We start from the raw sequence: 13,995 nt of genomic DNA on the forward strand, positions 1-13,995 counted from the left end.
GCAAATATGGCAAGAAGCAATGTCGGGCTGACAAGTGACACATAGGCAAGGTCATGTATTATTGTTTCATCTTAGGCTTAAATTGCTCTTAGGGAGGAATCAAAAAATTCTAATTAAACTATCGTAATGTACGTAAGGTAAATTTTCACATATATATTATTGATTCCAATATGTTGCACATGAGATTAAATATTCACATAAAGCCAAATTAATGTAAATATATTTGTAATAAGATCTACCTTATAATAACAATCATATCGACTGAAAATACAATTTAAATGCAGCAATTAAAGATCCTCCAATTCACAACATACTCATCTTTATTAGTCCTTTCTTTTTAGTTTTTCTCACCATCCTATATATTCTTCTCTACATTATATTGCAAACCTAAATTCACCAATGTCTTCAACGATTGTTTAGATCTGATTCTATTTTGGCATTTCATGTTATTGGTATCACAAGGTAAATGCCCAAGAACTTATATTGGCATTGTCCCCTCACGGTTTTTTATCTTATATTTATCCCATTTTCATTAAAATTAACTCTTATGTTTATGTTCAAATCTATATGATACGAGATATATGATTTCATACTTCAATTATGTTTCTCATGTTCTGGATTTAATATTATCTGATGCAGGCTTAATTTTGACATATATATTTTTACTTAATTTGCTTCTTTTCTAAATTTACTAAAACATATCATTTCATATCGCAGCAAAGTGCGGGCATATATCTAGTTATTGAAAATAGTAAGCATCCATTGTTTTATCCTCTCATTCCATGGACCTACACCGCATAACTCAACCTTCCAATTAAAAACTCTACTCAACAACATGATTCCCAAAAAACTTAATCCATAAAAACAACAAGATTTGAGGAAAGGAAACAAGAGATCATCATGGAGATGAAGTTGCAGAGGTCTACGACGTCATTTAGGAGGCAAGGCTCGTCAGGGTTGATATGGAACGACAAGTTTTTATCGGGGGATTTGAACCTAATGAAAAAGCTTAACACCAATCAAGGAAACCGAGGATCAGTTGCGTTGATGACGCGCAGCGGATCCGAAGGACACAATGGACGTATGTCGGTAAATGCGGCATCCCCTACCATCGATCCTCCTTCTCCTAAGATCTCAGGATGTGGCTTTTGTGGGGTTCTTGGTAAACCGACCAAGAAAATTGTCTCAAACAAACGTAAGTCATGATTTTGTATAACGTAATCTTCTTTTGCATGTTTATAATATATGCCACTCGGCATTCCAATTCCATTTATGTATGATTTTCTTCTTCTTTTCTTTCTATTGAGGAAAAAAAAGGAAACAAGAATGATGCAAGGGAGGGAGCACAAGCAACAAACTTAAATGTTTCATGAATTCTGTAATAAAAACGAGTTTTTCTTCCGGAGCTTTGTATCGAGTTGTTTTCTTTGATTCCTTTGTGTGTGTATTTATATCTATTAATTCCTTTGTGTAGTTTTGTTGTTAAAGTTTTCAATATTTCTTAAAATTTTGACACGATTTATAATCTATAATATGTTTATGTATATATATAACGGAAATGAGAAGATTACAATATATCAACATCTATACATAAATTATTATAAAATCTAAATGTACCAGAAGAAAAATAGAGTAAACAGATTACGGATTGCGAACGAGACAATTGATTACATGAAGAAGTGAGGTTTCAAGGGAGTCATGTTCAAAGTGAATTTGAGGTAGGCTCATGATGCAGTAGACTGGAGCTTTCTTGATTTTTTTTATTTTTTTTTATGCTTAAGATGGGGTTTGAGGAGTGGATGATATTGTGGATCCAAACCTGCATTTCCTGAGTGTCAAATTTTATCTAAGTTAAAAGAATATCTAAAGAAGATGTAAAAATATCTAAAGGAAGGTAAGAACTAATGAAGCATATTCAACAGAGAAATGTAAATCAGAAACTGCCTCTTGAAAAATGGAATTACTACTTGTTTTATGCTTACAATAGCACGTATATATACAGTGCTTAAATGAACTAACTGAGCAACCATACTAACCATACTATAACCGCATAACAACCTAATAGACTATGAACGCCTTCCTTATACTCTAACATTCTCCCATCTTCTCTAGTGGAAAGACCCGTTGAAAATTTTGAAACCGCACAAAGGATGAAACAGAGAGTGGCTTGGTGAGAACGTCAGCAACCTGGTCACATGCCGGAACCTCACCAACCACGAGCAAGCCAGCAGCCACTTTCTCGCGAACAAAAAACAGGTCTAACTCCACATGTTTGAACTTAGAGTGGAGAACAGGATTCGCAGCAATAGCAACGGAACTAGAATTATCACACCAGAGAGCGGGAACATCTATAGAACACAAATGTAATTCTTGCAGAAGAGATAATAACCAGGTAACATCACTGGCAGCAGCAGCCAAACTTCTATATTCAGCTTCAGCTGTTGACCGAGACACGACTTGTTGCTTTTTAGAGGACCAAGAAACAGGGGTTTGACCATAAAATACACAATACCCAATCGTGGAGCGACGATCGTCAACATCGAACCCCCAATTGGCATTGGCATAGCCCATCAAAGACAACCGATCAGAGGGTCGAAAGACCAGCCCATAGCTAAGTGTACCACATAAGTACCGCAAAATTCACTTTAATGCTACCAAATGTTCAAAAATTGGAGCATGCATGAACTAACACACCCTATTCACGGCATATGCAATATCAGGGCGAGTTAAAACTATATATTGTAAAGCTCCAGCCAGACTTCTATACTCGGTGGGATCACTGAGATGTTCACCATCATCTTTGGAAAGAACATACGAGCTAATCATAGGTGTGTTCACACTCTTTGCATTTGCCAGTCCACTGCGCTCAAGAATGTCATGAATATATTTCCGTTGACATAAGTGGAGACTACCAATAGACGTTCGCGTAACCTCAATGCCAAGAAAGTAATGGAGATCACCCATATTTTTGAGAGAAAACTCGCGATGCAACTGTTGAACAAAAACATCAATGCTATCTGGCAAATCACCAGTAATAATAATATCATCCACATAAACCAAAACATACAAAGTGGAGGTAGTCATAACACGTACAAATAATGATGCGTCAGATTTAGATAGAGTAAACCCTCCAGAAAGAAGAAAACCTTTTAGTTTGTCGAACCAGGCATGTGGAGCTTAACGTAAGCCGTACAAAGCTTTGGTCAAACGACATACCAAATGTTCACCATTAGGACCAGACTGCTCATACCCTGGAGGTTGCTGTATAAACACCTCGTCCGTGAGGTCCCTATTTAAAAATTCATTGTTCACATCTACCTGACAAAGTCTCCACCCTTTAGACACAGCCATAGATAATATGACTTTAATAGTAGCAGGTTTGACCACGGACTAAAAGTCTCCTTAAAATCACAGCCAGGGGCCTATGAACAACCTTTAGCAACCAAACGGGCCTTTTGACGATCAACAGTCCCATCAGGATTTCTCTTAACCTTAAACAACCACTTACACCCAATAACTTTTCGCCCAGGGGGTAAGGGTACCAAAGTCCAGGTAGAGTTGACTGAAAGAGCATCAAACTCAGCTTGAACAGCTAACTTCCAATCTGGATGTGCAAGAGCATCCTCCACAGTACGAGGTTTGAAATTATCAGCTTCTCATGGAGAACTTTGGGTTTAAAAATTCCTGCATTAGATCGAGTGACCATGCGATGAGTATTAACAAGAGGAGGGGCAGAAACCTCAAGTGACTCAGCAACAAGAATGGATTGTGAGCACTACAGACAGCATAGGAGTCAACAGGAATAGATTGATCGGGAGTGGAAAACTGCCAAACAGGTGGCTGAACAGGTGTCTGAGCAGCAGAAGATCGAACAACAGGAACATAAGTAGAAACAGAACCACTGAGAGTAGAGTTATTATTGGTAGTGCTAACGGCAGGTGACGAGAAAAGGAAACGTTGTTCATCAAAGACCACATGACGGGAAATGACCACTTTACCATCCGGTGTGAGACAATAATACCCCTTATATTGAGAGCTATAACCTAAGAATATACATAGTTATGACCAGAACTCTAGCTTGTGTTGTAGAAAAGGCCCTAGAAACGGAAAACAGTAGCAGCCAAATACACGAAGATGATCATACGTAAGGTCAGTCCTATACAAAGCCTGATAAGGAGAATGACTTTGCAAAACAGGTGTGGGCAAACGATTGACAAGATGGACAGCACAACAGAAAGCATAACCCCAATAAATCATAGGAAGGCTTGAGCTAAGAGAGTAAGCCCAGTCTCCACAATGTTTCTGTGCTTCCGCTCAACAACACCGTTTTGTTCGGAAGTATGTGGACAAGATAAACGATGCAAAATTCCCTGACTTGCTAAAACAGACGTAAAGGCCTGAAACTCTCCTCCCCAGTCACTTTGAAACTTTTTAATGTGTTTGCCAAATTGAGTAAGAACCATTTTCTGGAACTGAAGAAAGCACTTAAGCGCCTGAGATTTACGCTTAATAAGATAAACCCAAGTAAAACGACTGTTCATGCCAATAAAAGAAACATAGTACCGATTACCTTCACATGGAACCGAGGCTGGACCCCATAAATCAGAGACAATTAATTCAAAAGAGTCCAAATATTCAGTAGTAGAAGATACAAAAGGCAATTTATGTACTTTCCCTTTTTGACAAGCTACGCAAACATTTTCTAAACATTTTTTAGTAGAAGCAATATTACATTTATTAAGGACAGCAGTAACAACAGTAGCAGTCGGATGTCCAAGTCGTTTATGCCACAGTGCAAAAACAGTGTTATTTTCAGAACAAGGCAAAACCTCAGTATTATGAATAGACGGAGCTTTAGCAGAAGGGATAGATTGACCAACAGTGAACTGATAGAGACTATCACGTACTTGGCCCCGCAACAAGACCGCCTGTGTCTGGGCATCCTTAATAACACAATATGAAGAGTGAAATTCAAAAAACACATTATTATCAGATGCAAACTGAGAAACCGATATAAGATTCTTGCGAATAGTCGACACACAGGGAACATTAAACAAATGCAACAATTTATTCAACGTGGGCAGAACCGCATGCCCATTAGGAGAGAGGAATTACCTGAATAAGAAGTGGATGCATTTAATCCCGAGGCATTTTGACACACATGATGAGTAGCCCTGGAGTCAAGACACCAAGACGTGCTCCCAACCGGCAACGGAACATACGAGTCATTCCCGTTAGAATTTGAACCATAGGCCGTGCCATCAGAAAAATTCGAAGCATACAACTTAGGAAGTCGAGGGATCCCAATGAACTGAGATGAGTCGTACGAAGAAAAGTCAACATCAAACACCCGGGCCCACAGTTTTATGCGCCAAGGGATGGAATGGGCATTATTTTGTAAGGGCCTATCAAGATTAACACAGTTAACATTTGGTACAGAAGAATTTGGCCCAACATTTAACCGAGGCCTCACTGATCCATGAGGCCCAAAAACCTATCCTGAATCATTTTGCCCATTTGGCCGAGTAGGCAGTCCACTAGTATTCTCATAAAGATCATCCAAAGAACGGTGTCCATAAGCCGAATGTAAACCAATATTAGATGGCCTATTTCCATGTGGCACAAACGAAGTTGGGCCAAGAGAGAAATTCACTGCATGTGGCCCACATGGATCCACATTTGAAACCCCCATATTCGACTTGGGATAAACAGGTGGTGGTGTAGACCAATTTTGACTAGCAGCCATCCAATTTTGACCATGCTCTTGTTGAAAACGAGAGCCTCGCCCCCAATCATCCCTAGATACACCAAAGACTGATCCTCCTTGCGATACTACTGGAGCATCAGTCGACAGCTGCTCATCACGATAGTAACGATAATAGCACTTTTGAATAAGGTGACCAAATCGACTGCAGATTTGGCACTGGACCTGAGGATGAAAGTCCCAACCACGGCCATGAGCAGGAGGACATCCATCACGAGAAGAGCCAGGAGAAGAGCTATCTGCCCCTTGAACAGATCCTTCGACAAGATTCACAGACAATAAAACATCTTGAACAGATCTCTCTTAACGAGCTTCACAGTCAACGAGAGCATCAACTACTCGCTGAAACGGTAATGGAGCCAAGAAAAGGGAAACGAAGGAGACAACCGCATCAGACTCAGCCGACAGACCCGTAAGTAACACTGCCGTGCATTCAGCCTCAAAAATCGAAGAATCGAATGCTGCAATAAGAGCACACAATCTTTTTATTTTATCAACATAAGATTAGATGGAGAGACTAGCTTTCTTGAGAGAGTGAAGCTCTGATACCATGAAAGAATATCTAAAGAAGATGTATAAATATCTAAAGGAAGGTAAGAACTAATGAAGCATATTCAACAGAGAAATGTAAATCAGAAACTGCTTCTTGGAAAATGGAATTACTACTTATTTTATGCTTACAATAGCACATATATATACAGTGCTTAAATGAACTAACTGAGCTAACTGCAGCTAACAATGCTAACCATACTATAACCGCATAACAACCTAATAGACTATGAACGCCTTCCTCATACTCTAACACAAGTGAACGGCTCCTTGACAATGAGATTTTTATCAATAGGGGACTTAGATAGGGTTGTGTTTTCTCACTGCTTCTCTTCAACCTCAAGATTGAGTCGCTGAGTGCTATGATGTATATCGAAGGTTGCTTCAATTGGTTTGTTTAGAGATCTCTTGATGGGGTCTAAAAATCTATTGGTTCTCACCTTCAATTTGTGGATGCAAACCGCTAATTTGGAACGTTAGGATGAGATTTCAATGACATGACATGGGTCGCGGATCGAAGCTGGTGACCATTATGTACAGAATGTGTCATGGAGGTCAATTTATTAAATGAAACTCATTTGACCTGCTCAAATTGACCCGATTCGTAGAACATATGGAGAAGTTCATCTACTTAAAAAGTCTAAGTTAGAGTTATCAGGGTAATTAATATAAATACTGAGGGATAAAAATATATAGAGTTTAAATTCCTTAAGACTCATTTTATAGTTAGGCACAAATATTAACCGTCGATGTAACTCAATCTGTACCGTTGGATTTAAAAGAGTTCAATTATAAATAGAGGTTTTTCTCTCATTGGTATTCATTCAATTGTAAACCTTCAAAGTAATAGAATACTTTCGAAAGCATTTACTCAAGCACTTGGTGTGCACTATTTTTTTGGGGCTTTTCTTGTTCATCCGTAACTCTTTTCTCTTTCAATTTTGTTTCTACTTTGTTTCGGTGCCTTAGAGAATGTACTAACTCATTTTTTAGTAGTATAAAAAATAGTGGTTTTGGGACCACAATTCCGACGAGTGAGTCTATAAATATATTTAATCAATATTTATGAACTAAATACAGTATAATAGTGAATCGTAATATAATAAATTTTATTAAATGGTTAGTTAGTTAAGATACAAGTGACGCGTACCGAAAGTCAAGTGATTTTGAAAAAGAAGATTTTGATACCTCATTTCCATAAAACAAGTCTGTAAATTATATTGTTGAATATTTACGGAGTTACTATTTTAGTGAATTGAAGTTTGGTTTGAAAATTTTAGAGTTTGGATGATTAATTAGGGAAAAATGATTAAATCGTAAAAATTATAAAACTTAATTGCTATTAAATGATATTAATTAAATAGGAAAAAAAATAATTACAAAGGCCAAAATGACAATTAGGCCATTGTAACTTTTAGTGGACGGTCATGCTTAGTAATTAACAATTTATTTGTTAATCTTTAGGGTTAGTTAAAAGTATATTAAAATATAAAAAAAGATGAAAGTAGCCATTATCATCTTTCTTTTCTTCCTTCACCACCAATTTTTCATGGGAGAAGAATACTAACTTTTGGTTGAGCTTTGTTTTGATGCATGTAAGTCAAAATCAATATTTTTCTTTTTTGTAATTTTGATATTTTTGAAATCGTTGTAATTAGGATCAATTAATCCGTATCACTATTTTCAAAACTGTTAAAGATTTTTAAAGTTTTCGTTGATGTTAATTGAAGTTTTTGAATGTTTATGGTAGAGTTTGAAGCTTTGATGGAAAATATGACTGTTTTATAAAGTGATTTTTGTTAATCTTGGACATAAGGACTAAATTATTAATATCTTTAAATTGGCATGTAATTTCTGTAATTTTTTTTATAATAGGAGGTTGTAGTTGGATATTTGAAGTTGGTTTAAAATTTGGAGTCCAAATTTGAAAGTTATGATAAGTTTGATTTTAGGGACTAAATTGAATAAAATGTTAAACTTGAAGAAATTAACCAAAATAATGAAATTGAGCTTACATATATTTGTGATAGGCTGCTATATGATATTTGAGTGATTAAATTGAAATAAATTTATTTTATAGATCAAGATTTGAACAAGACGGTTGATAATCGAGGAAAAAAGAAATTTACAGACTATTCACTAACACTTCTACTTTTGTTGTTAGCCCCTGGTAAGCTCATATAGTATAATTAAATTGTTAATACTAATATGTTATATTTGATTTGGCAATGATGAGTGTTGGTGACTGTGAATTGTGATATAATGTGAAATAAATACCAATGAAATTAGTAAGTCTCATATACGAGGTTACGGATTATTGTCAGTGGGTTCCGAGCTCCAGCATGTGTTTCAGACTCGAGAATATAGGTTTATTAAGCCCTGGTCAGGCTATATGTTGTGTAGGTTCAACCCTAACAGGTGATCGGGCATTATTATATGATTTGTGTAGGTTCAATCCTAACGGCTGTCCAGGCACTATTATCCGATTTGTGTAGGTTCAACCTTACGGGTGACCGGACACTATTATCCGATTTGTGTAGGTTTAACCCAAACATGTAATCTGGCATTATTACTTTCACCTGTGTATGAAGTTCTTTTAAAAAGTTTCATTGAGCAATATTGTGAATGAAAATGTGATGATATGCCATTGGATATTGGCAAAGTAATGTATATGATTGGATATAAGGTATAAGTTGGATTATGATAGAAAATGGAAAACTGAGGTTATATGCATGGTTAGAGCTCAAAGCCTTATGTATATGATGTTGTTGTACTGTATCTTGATAGGGATACTTATTTTGTATAATGAATTGAATGTGTGATAAGTAATTGGAGTAAGTAATTGTTTATATTGTATAAGCTTACTAAGTATTTTAAATATTTTCTTGTTATTACTTTCCTGTAGATTTTGGACATTCAAAAGTGTCAATCGGATAAATGAGAAGCACACACCTTTTGGCTCTCGATTTGGTAGACTTTTGATGTTTCGAGTTTGGTTATTTGTGGCATGTACATAGGATGGTTAAACTTGTATAAGTGGATGAATGTGTTTTGGTATAGTTATGCTTGCATAAAATTTTATGTGATAACTTGTTATGTGATGAATGGTTTGATGCCAAGTTTGGTATTTAGAAGGTTAATAATAATGGCAAAGTTTAGATGTTGGTATGAATATGAAATAAAATGTGGTATGAAATGGTTAAGGGCTTTGGTTTGAATTATAATGACTTGAGTCTAATGTTGTGTTGGTGCCAATGAAGGTATATTGGTTGTATGTTTAGGAAAGATTTTATGCTATGATATATCATGAATTGATCAAGTTTTGGGACACTTTTTACGTTAGATATTGATTGCATTATAGGTCATTTCCGTAAGGTTGGTTTGTGCTATGCTTTAGGTGGTCTATAAACTAACACATGTCCGTGTGTCACAAACGGGCAAGTGACACGACCGTGTGCTCTATATAATTAGGTTGGTTTTAAGTACACACGAGCATAGTCTCTCAAATGGCCTGGCTACCCAGCCGTGTGAATGTTTGCAAAGTTTTACAATTAGGTCCACATGGCCACAGTTAGTTACACGACCTATCGACACAGCCGTGTGACCCCTGTTTTGCATTTTTGCAACATTTTTCTAAAATATTTTAAATTAGTCTGTGTTTTATTCTGAATTATTTTTAGAGCTTTTGTAAGCTCGATTTAACCCTAATATTGTATGAATAACCTGTTCTTGACTTTATGATTGATGATTAATAATCGTTTAGAGAAATTTGAATTGATATAGCATGATTCTGTTATGTTATTTATTGTAGCATCCCATAATCCTAATTCGATGATGGTGACGAGTGAAGGGTGTTACATTGAATTTTTACAAGAATTCTCATTTTTCAAGAGCAAAGCTGACTTAGACGAATTTGAACCCAAGAAATTGTCTAAGGTCTCGCGATTTGTAGACTATAATTCTAGCCCCATGACACTTCAATATGGTTAATTAGAATAAATAAATAACTAAATTAAACAAAAAAAATCAAATTAAATTAATATTTCTTCATTTAGTCCCATCCAATCCAAAGGGCTTCCTTTTTTTATTGGATGAGTTGCTTTTTTTTTTTTTATCTTGATAAATTGTGAAATAAAAAAATCTATTTTATCAATTATTTGATAATCATTAATCACAATCTTAATTTTATTTATTTTTACTCTTGATACTAGTATGGACCTAAGACTCAATATCAAGCTTATCTCAAAGACAAAAATGAAGACTTCTTCAATTAAAAACTTTCTATACGAAAAATTCTCCACAGCATCTAGAATATCACCTTCTCCTAAATAATTAAGGATAGGATATCATTCATTATACCAAAAATATATATATGTGGTTAATAAAAGGCGTAAATATATGCAAAAACCTCATTTTCTCCATTCAAGTAAATGGTCATCTTCTCCAAAGAGTTCACATTTAAAATATTATTTTTAATTTATTTTTGAAGTATATTTTTATTATCCATGATGGTACATGTATTTTTATGTAAGTTTAGTATTTACTTTTTTTATTAATTAGATCTTTAGTCATTTTTAAATTGTTTTTATTTAGTTTTTCACATAATATTATATTATTAATGCAGACTTGATGATTTAGAAAAAACAATTTTATGTGTTAAATTTTCATTGACTAATTTAACAATTAACTAACATTGCTGATACGAGATAACGTAATAAAACACATATTGATAGTTCAAATATCGCATTAGATATTTTTAAAATACAGGTATTACATTGAAGATTTTATGAAAATAAATATATCGTAATAAAACGCGTATTGATAATTCATGTACCATATTAAATATTTTCAAAGTAAAAATAACATATTAAATATTTTATAAAAATACAAATAACAAATATTAAGAGATTACCGATAAGTAATAAGCTTGACCAATTTGAGAGAGAATAATGAAATGTATACAGCCATAAGTATAATCAAATTAATGCTAATAATATCTCAAAGGCAGAAACAGAAACTGAAATCCTGAGTGATAATACCATATATGTAATGTTAGCTGCGATTCATTTCAATATTATATCATTTATCATTTTTTTTGAAAATATTTTAGTCTTTTTTAGATTTTGGAGGAATTTTAGCAATCATGTTGAATTAAAATTAAAATATTACAAATTAATTAAATATTAATGCATTGAAAAATACAAATAAATCAAAATTGTAAAACAAAAGAAATAATAAGTAGGGTGTTTTTATAAGTAATTTAGATTTTTGAAAAATAAAATCACTCTCCAAAACTATGGTAAGATTTGAACCTAAATAGTTAAAATTTCCATCTTATCAATACAATCATAACCTCATTAATAAAAGTTTTAATTCACGATTTGATTCTTAAAGTATATTATTTTTCATTTTGACACCTAAATTTTTTTTGTCTAATTTGATACTTTAAGTATTACTACATTTTAGTTTATGATACAATTTTTAACTAACATATAAAAATTGGTGGCCAATCAAATAGCATCACATGACAGTCTTTTGTAAAATATATATTTCCTTTTATCAAATATACGTGAACTTTTAAAAATTATAAAATTAATATTTAAAAATTCATAAAATATATAATCTAAAAATATAAAATTATAAATAATGGAAATAATTTTTTATGTATTACAAGTTTTATTTTGCTTTAAAATATTTGTAAAAGTCATATAAAAGCATGCATAATATTAATTGTGGATAAACCAATATAATATTATTACAAAACTATTAAAAGAGTAACTTAAAAAAATATACATCAAATAAATTTGAATGATACATGCTTTATTTTTATAATTATTCATGATGCTTTTTGATATGTTAAAATAGCTAAATTATCTTTTCATTGTCAACGTTGTTAAAAATATCTTTCTCAAGTTATATAATCAGGTAATTATTCATCCATTGATCTCAAATTCAATTCCTCAAATGATTCTTTCACAAATTTTATTGCAAAAAATATTATTTCCACCCCTGTTGTAGCAACTAGCAAAATCAACACAAATCAACATTTAGAAAATACTCAGCTTCACTATTAAACATTCTTTTAAAACATTTTCCATTCTTGTTAAACATTTATAACAAATAAATATCAACTTTAAACTCAAAAGTTTTTATGGAAGCCAACATAGAATTATTAACTTTCTTTCACAAAAATTAAAATCACTAATATCATAAGAATGCAATATGTCAATTTTCAAATACAAGATTCACATTCAAATACAAGATTCACAATAATCACACTAACAACAACTATTTCAGATAAAAATGTTAAATTTTAATAAATATTCAAGAAATTCAGAGTATAAATAGAATCAATCCTATTTGTATAAATACAATCAAGATGTTAGAGTCTCATACAAAATCAATATCCCAAACTCATTTAATAAATAAAATCTAAATCTTGCATGAAAAATCCTAATCCATGACAAGAAAAACCACAATTCTAATTTTTTGGGGTTAACCATAATCTTAATTTTCTAGAGATTAATTAATAAAGCTTGAAAATAAAAGAAGAGTTGTTACTATATTAGCGAGACCCACTTGAAAGTAATGAAAGAAAATTTTAAAGAGTGTGTGTGACAATAAGAGAAATTTGAAAGAAAAGTGATGAGTGTTGAAGGAAAATAAAAAGATTAGGGATTTTAAATTTTAATAGTAGAAAGAGATTTATTTATTTATTTTATAAATTAATTTGTTTTATAAAATAATTCATTTCAAAAATTTTAGTAGATATTTTTGAAGTTTGTGTAAAATAAATTTTTCTGGATTATTTTCAAAAAATTTATAAGTCGATTTACCAATTATATAATTTTAAAAAAATAAAATTATAAGTACTTTTTAATATTTCTTTTTGGGTCAATTTTGTGGGGTCATTGTGCCTCCACCCATGCCTACAGGAACATTTACCTTCCTGATTCATCAAACAATTTATTCTTAAGCTTTTAAAGAACAAGACGATTATGGAATATATTGGAAAATTTATGCACGAGGTAAGTTCTTAAGAAAGAGAGATGGGTGGCAATAGACATTTTTAAGTAAAATTTTTTCTAATCTAAATTATTATTAAATATGCACTTATTGATAATATGTCCAATTTATATATTTATTGTGTTTAATTTTGATATATTTTTAAATTAGATTTAATTAATTTTGACCTTATTATTTGATTTTTATTAAGTGTAAAAATAAATCTAAAAAATAAAAAGGAGGCGAAGAAGCGAGCTGTTGTAAAACTTTTAGGCTAAAGAACAAAGTTGATGAACAATTATCTATTTTGGAAACTTTTATTTTGAAGACTTATTAGTAAAAATGATATTTTTAATTTTTCATTAGGATAATATTTTAATTTTTTATTATTTTATCTTTTAATTATTTTTAAATAACTCTTTAATATTAGATTAGATTACATTAAAGTAGGATTAAGCTTTTATATTTTTAATATATATTTATATATATGCGTAGCAGGAGGGATGTTTTGAACCCCTGTACGTGGCACTAAAAGCAAGTGCAAATTTCAATTATGTTTGTATCTTTTGACTCGCGCAAAATTGCGCAATTTTTTTATTTGATTTTTTTTTTATAGTTTTAGACTAATAAATAATCTAGTAAAGAGTCGTGAGTTCCGAATCCACATTTAAAAGCCC

General features: G+C 32.6%; 1 protein-coding gene across 1 annotated transcript; it reads left to right on the forward strand.

Annotated features, from left to right (window-relative positions):
- The first annotated feature begins 731 nt into the window (after positions 1-731).
- Positions 732-1,532, forward strand: LOC108484847 (uncharacterized protein At1g15400). Its single transcript, XM_017788740.2, has 2 exons — positions 732-1,195; positions 1,318-1,532. The coding sequence occupies exons 1-2, from the start codon at positions 901-903 to the stop codon at positions 1,371-1,373; spliced, it is 351 nt and encodes a 116-aa protein (XP_017644229.2). The 5' UTR covers positions 732-900; the 3' UTR covers positions 1,374-1,532.
- Positions 1,533-13,995: the final 12,463 nt, after the last annotated feature.

Source organism: Gossypium arboreum, chromosome 6 (genome assembly GCF_025698485.1).
Source record: "Gossypium arboreum isolate Shixiya-1 chromosome 6, ASM2569848v2, whole genome shotgun sequence".
In the NCBI taxonomy this organism is placed as follows: domain Eukaryota; kingdom Viridiplantae; phylum Streptophyta; class Magnoliopsida; order Malvales; family Malvaceae; genus Gossypium; species Gossypium arboreum.

What these genes read in the sequence shown, in the direction of transcription:
- LOC108484847 (XM_017788740.2), top strand. Translation starts at nt 901, where the DNA reads ATGGAGATGAAGTTGCAGAGGTCTACGACGTCATTTAGGAGGCAAGGC. An exon ending in GAAAATTGTCTCAAACAAAC is followed by an intron (nt 1,196 to 1,317) that starts GTAAGTCATGAT and finishes AGGAAAAAAAAG; the next exon opens with GAAACAAGAATGATGCAAGG.